This window comes from Lactuca saligna, chromosome 8 (genome assembly GCF_052625555.1).
Source record: "Lactuca saligna cultivar CGN05327 chromosome 8, ASM5262555v1, whole genome shotgun sequence".
In the NCBI taxonomy this organism is placed as follows: domain Eukaryota; kingdom Viridiplantae; phylum Streptophyta; class Magnoliopsida; order Asterales; family Asteraceae; genus Lactuca; species Lactuca saligna.
The window spans coordinates 20,707,466-20,713,763 of NC_136424.1; the positions used below are offsets into that span (position 1 = coordinate 20,707,466).

Consider the following 6,298-nt stretch of genomic DNA (forward strand, 5'->3'; position numbering starts at 1 on the left):
AGGCTCATGATTTTGAACTTAACTTTACTCCTTTGGCTTAGTTGTTTTTCATTTTTCTCAGGTTGCTCAACAGACTTGAAAACTGTCATCAATGTATGCCAGTGAATAACACATATAGCACATAATGACATAAATGAATTTTAATAATGTGTTCAAGAACATAATTTATTAAAAACAAGATCTGAGTGCCAAATCAATAACTAAGATCAAGAAAAAGTATTCCTCTATTTGCCATCACAGAATTATCAATTTGATGGTATTATGGTACAAAATGGGCACCTATTTAAGTCTTTATGTTTAAGTCTTCCTGATAGTAGGTGGCCCCCTTTGAGAAAAATTATTCATCTATTCACCATCCCCCTTATAGTTACAAACATTATGATGCTTAAATAATCAATTTGACAGAGATAACATCTTGATGAGACAAAAACACATAAATAGTTAGTGGGAAGAAGTAAAAAAAGAAAAAGAAAACTGATAATGGCTGATTGTATATTTATTAGACAAAAATAATTTTGTATGATATAGTAACTTGAGAGCTGAAAGGGAGATTCATAAGAGAAGCGATTAGAAATAGGGAGGGATTGCCAAAAGCATATTTGATTAGTAACTTGGCTATGACGCCATTGCCGACAACGTTGGCTGACTCTGATTCCCCTGTCTTCTTCTATCACATGATGATTAAGGACCTAAGTTGGGAATACAATACGATAGGACCGATAACTGCAGTGAAAGACGTAGTGGATGCGTCTCTGGATCTCTGTGATAGAGAGACGATGATAGGGGTGGGGGTCTACGCCACTTTCTTGCTGCGACGGGGAGGACACAAACTACAACGGCAAATCAACGATTGGTGGATGATGGCAACGACTCTACATCAATGGTTAGGGCTTGTAATCGGTGGTGATACATTGGTAAGCTTTCATTTATGGAAATAAGAACATGAGAAGTAGAAAGTGAGTAACCATTGAAAGAGATGCTTGGGATCGAACATGCATGAAGGGCGAAAGATGGTGGCGACTTTGTTGAACTTTTGGGTTTACATTGACGCGGACTATTTGATGTCGATTTGGGTTTGAAGAATTTGGTGTGCCTTTATGATGATGAGGATTTAACCATATTAAATCATTTAAATATTTACCATAATTAAATTTGTTAAGAGTACTATTATACCCCCAATCAGATTTTTAAAATGGTTGAGCCACAAGGATTCCTACAATCATATAATAATTACTTAGAATAATTGAACTTATCTCTATAAAAATAAATGTTATCTAATAATAAATATGTATAAATAAATATTATTATGTATATGTAAATTTTAATACCTCTATGTAGATGGTTGTATTAATACGTAAATGTTATAGGATATAAACATTAATTTATTTGTTTTAAGTAGTTATTATATTCATAAAGAAATAAAGAAATGCATGTTTTGATTATGATAGATGAGCTGTATGTTTTAATATCTAGGTTTTGGGTTGATCACGTATTATAAATTCGGTGCGATTAAGATAAGATTAATCAAACCTATTGAGAAATTTAAGGATAGAAGAGAAAAAGTTTGGAGAAAACTTAATTAATTATTAAAATGTATAAAAAGGTGCCTACTGCCTATGTGACATTTTATTGTGTGATATTTTTTATTTGGTAAAACCCTTTATTCATTGAACATGCATTGTAGATAATATTTTATAAATTTGACTATACAATTGAAAATTATGTAGTCACTCAAATGGTCTCTCAATTATTTATAATAATTTTAGAACACATTTTTTTTTTTTGAAGGTAATACTCATCACAAGTTGTCACTTTTCATTACATTATCATATACTATAAAGTAAAATATGATTGGTGAATAATGAGATTTCCTCCTATCCCATAAAAGGATGTTTCCTTTTTCGAAAATAACGACAAAAAAAGCGAAAGTTTCGAAAAAAAATACTTCATACTCAAATAATCTTAATAATCTAACTAAGGGCATCCATTAATTGAAATTTTGATCCATAACTAACACTCGTTATTAATAATTAATATCTTACATAAAACAACATTTTGATCAACAACATTGAAACACATACCCATTAATTGAGTAGATACAAAGTTCTAAAATGCCAAGAATAACATGAGGGCCAGGGGTATCCATAATTGAAACGCATTTACATCACATTTCCATGGTCCCGATTAAACCTTGAGCAAGATATCTACACCCTCATTAACACAAAAACCACCACACACTTTCTTACACATACAAACAATTTCTTCCCATCTTTTTCAAGAAAATTGACCAATCAATCTCTCTCAAACATGGGTACTGCTTCTAAACGATTCAATGGCCCTGGCTGCACCGGCTCTCAAGATGAATTGATGGTAGAAGGCCGCGATGGCTGCACCTATACAAGGTCCGACCCAGAATATCCACTACAAAGTCAACGAACAACACAATTAACTCATAACCTTACAACCTTTCTATAAATGGTATGAGCATCGAATAATTAAAACTCACTTGATCATCCCAAGCTTTCTCCTTGTTGTAAATAACCGCTGCTCCCAAACTCCTAGCCGGATTAATACCGGTTCCAGTAATGGGAATCGTGGCTAAGTGAACCACAAACACAGCGAACCCAATGGGTAGAGGTGCTAACACCTATACATGTTAAACAAAGTAAAAATCTTTTAAACACATACGATTTGATAGTTATAAAGGAAAGTATACGTACAGGAACAAAGGAGTCTCGAGCACTCCTCTTGGGATCAGTGGCGGAGAAGACTGTGTAAACAAGAACGAAAGTGCCGATAATCTCTGCACCCAAACCAGCGGCTTTGTTGTAGCCATCGGCTAGCTCATTGGCACCACCACCATAGTTGTTGTAGTAAGTCGGGTTGAAGCCCTTGACTATTCCCACACCACAAATGGCTCCTAAGCACTGAGCCACTATGTACATGAAAGCTCGATTGAATGACACCTTACGAGCCAGAAAAAGACCAAATGTGACGGCTGGGTTAATGTGGCCACCTGCACATTCAGTTTAGGTACATGAATATACAATAATTGTATACGATGAATAGTAATAATAATTCTCAAAGTCACGGCCGAGACATTTATGGTTAACTCATCTTTTTGTTTTTATGTACATCCATTAATGGAGTATGAGGTTAAAGTATCAAATTAATGAAGATTGTGCAACGGTTGAAAGAAAAGAAGAGGTGGCAACTCACCGGAGATACCGGCGGTGCAGTAAACCAGAACGAAGATCATGGAACCGAAGGCCCAAGCAATACCGAGGATACCAACGCCGCCGCAGGGATCGGCGCCCTTGTCGATCTGGCCCTTGTAACCGATAACTGTTAAGACAGTAACGTAAAGGAAGAGTAGGGTGGCAACGAACTCGGCAATCACAGCTCTGTAGAATGACCACTTGATCAGCTCCTTGGGTTCTATGAATGACACCGGTGGTGGGTCGTGGTAGTCCTTCGCCGTGTCTCCCACTTCCGCCACTTCCGCCACTTCTTGCGTCATCTTGAAAAGAGAGAAATATGAGTTTCAGAGAAAGTGGCGGTGGTTGCAGATGTGGCTGTTGGTTACTGGTGTGGTTGTGAGATGGCAGTGGGATGATAAAATGAGTGTGGAGGGGAGTGTATATAAAGGAAGTGAGGGGAGATAAGATGAGGGGTGAAGTTTTAAGAAGACTATATCCTTTAGGGGGGAAATGTAACTTACCAGGAAGATTGTGGACTTAATGTGAAACATCGTTTCAACCTAATCTATTTACATAACTACCCCACCACCTTCTCATGTTTTATCGTTTTTCGCCCTACATTTCTTCATTCTATGGTTTTTATTGGAAGAACAGCTAGTTTGGTGACAATAATGGTAATACCTATAGACCTTACAAATGAAAACAAACTCACAACTATCATCAAGTTTATCGCATTTCTTTCTATTGAAAACGAATGTAAGATAAAATATATCTAATACAATAAAATACAACATATGTAAATATGTATGAAAAAAGTTTTAAATAACATTTTTTAATATAATAGCCTAGTTTAATCACATAATGATGTGGAAGTTGTGGTGTTCGACTTTGCTGACATGGAATCGATTTGCTCATGTATGCTCTATCATTCATGTCCTTCTTTACAAATTCCTATACCCCACATTGTCCAACGCGAACATCCCTTTCACGCAAAAATGTCCATGATTTCTACAAAACAGCAAATGTACGACTCCATCGATAAAACTAAGAATAGGCCCATTCTTCGTCGACAGATTTGGAATTAATTACCTAACATATTAAATTACACTAGGTCAAGTAATGATTCCAATGTTTTGATTCTAAAATTTATTGGAATTGTTTAATCAATTGAGAACTAGGTCAAGTAAATGTTTTGATTTGGAGGAATGGGTTGATGGAAAAAAGGATTTGGAAGTAACTTGGAAGCAAATGTTGTAAAAAAATGGAGTTGCATCAACTCTAGAATCATCCAATTTAACCCATGATTCCAATGGAACTGAACATTCCAAGCTTACTAGAATGATTAAAATGTATAACACGAGCTTACTAACCACTTATAAGAAGGATTCTTGGTGATGTTGAAAGCCATTTATTGGATACGAAGAATCATGAAAGTCCATAAGAGTTGCTTTATAACTTGTATGAAGACCAACTCGTGTAAAAATACTTCAAATGTTTCAAATCTTGATATATATAGGATTATTGTATTACTACAAAACAGGGCTTTATCCACATAAAAAAACCCGTCATTATAGACAGATTATGTTGTTTTTTTTTTTTTTCAACATGAAAGGAAACATCGCTTGATTGAAGATAAGTTCTCCTTTCATTCAATTGTAGTGAGTATAACTCATGCAAATCCGTTATTACAGAGAAAAGTTATCGTTATATGGTAGGGTGTTTTTTAAGATGTATCTATTTTATTTTATTAACCGTCATAAATAATACATTTATAGTGATGTGTTTTTCCCTATAATCATAAATGTTCACTTATAGTTACTGTTTATATATATTCTCGCGGTCATTGTTGACTTTGGGAGATACGAATGTGATTAAGCTATAAGGATAATTTATCTTTATTAATATTTTTAAGTTTATCATTATTATTGTTCACATACGCTAAAAAATAAAAAACCAGGACGTCACCAAAAATTTATCTATGGTAACGTGTTATTTCTTTTCTTATGATTATTGATAACTTTTGCTGACATGTTTAATATTTGATTGTGAATATTGTATACACTTACTTATTGGACAATTAAACGGTGAGAATAATACACTTATAGTGATATATTTTTTCCGATAGAGTCATACATGTTCACTTATACTCACCAATTATAAATAAAATTGCGGCTATTATTGATTTATGTAGATGAGAATGTAATTAAGCTGTAAGGATAAATTATCTTTACTAACACATTTAATGGTTTATCGTTACTATTGTTTACATACACCGACAAGTTTAACCTATCACGAAAAATGATCTATACAAACAATAACACATTTTTTATTATTTACATTGTAGAATGATTTTTTTAGTTTAATTACACATATTATATAAAATATAATGTAATATAAAAAACTAACTTTTAATAATATTAATTAGATAAAGTTATCACATCAAAAAACATACATATATACACTTATATAACCCAAATAAACTAAACTCTATTTTTTTTTATTATAACTATTGTTATTTTTAGTTGGTGCACTCGTTTGTCTTGTTTTGTTGTTGGATAATAACTCTTGGATTGCTTTTTCATGGCTTTTTATATTTCTTTATTTGCTTCAAATATATGCACATCTAATCTTGTAACGACATAAATAAATATAGGTGTTAAACATGCATCGAAGCAAACATGCATCGAAGCAAACATGCACATAATTAATGTATGTAATAAACTAATAGAATTGTTTTAAAAAAATTATAAGGTTTAATTAATGATTATAAATATTAATTAATGTAACTTATACAGCTAAAGTACAGTAGGATGAAGGGTTACAAATTTTTTTCCCAAGCTACAAAACAACCTATTACATTGAAAATTGTTAACAGGACTTTGTTACCTCCGTTTGGTACGCAGGTGGCTGACTTTATCGCTTTATCCACAAAAACTTTATAGTACTCATTCGTCAGTGGCTTTCTAAATATTATCTGGTTTTCATCGGTAGAATAGTATAACCCTTCGCAACGATGTTGGTATGATTACACACTGACAGTGAACATTTTATTTTCTACAAAGATATAGATGCACATATTAATAAATTTATAAGTACAA

The 6,298-nt window shown here is 33.2% G+C and overlaps 1 protein-coding gene across 1 annotated transcript; it reads right to left on the reverse strand.

Moving 5' to 3' along the window:
* Nucleotides 1-2,155: 2,155 nt before the first annotated feature.
* On the reverse strand, nucleotides 2,156-3,625 carry LOC145008790 (aquaporin PIP2-1-like). Its single transcript, XM_078967399.1, has 4 exons — nucleotides 3,220-3,625; nucleotides 2,721-3,016; nucleotides 2,507-2,647; nucleotides 2,156-2,421 (listed from the first exon to the last, which is right to left on the reverse strand). The coding sequence occupies exons 1-4, from the start codon at nucleotides 3,518-3,520 to the stop codon at nucleotides 2,302-2,304; spliced, it is 858 nt and encodes a 285-aa protein (XP_078823525.1). The 5' UTR covers nucleotides 3,521-3,625; the 3' UTR covers nucleotides 2,156-2,301.
* Between the last annotated feature and the right edge of the window lie 2,673 nt (nucleotides 3,626-6,298).

Bases quoted from the DNA above. Each gene is read 5' to 3' on its own strand.
- LOC145008790 (XM_078967399.1), bottom strand. From the start codon at position 3,520: ATGACGCAAGAAGTGGCGGAAGTGGCGGAAGTGGGAGACACGGCGAAG. The intron at 3,017-3,219 runs GTGAGTTGCCAC...CTGAATGTGCAG, and splicing joins CTGCACCGCCGGTATCTCCG to GTGGCCACATTAACCCAGCC. The intron at 2,648-2,720 runs GTACGTATACTT...TAACATGTATAG, and splicing joins CTCGAGACTCCTTTGTTCCT to GTGTTAGCACCTCTACCCAT.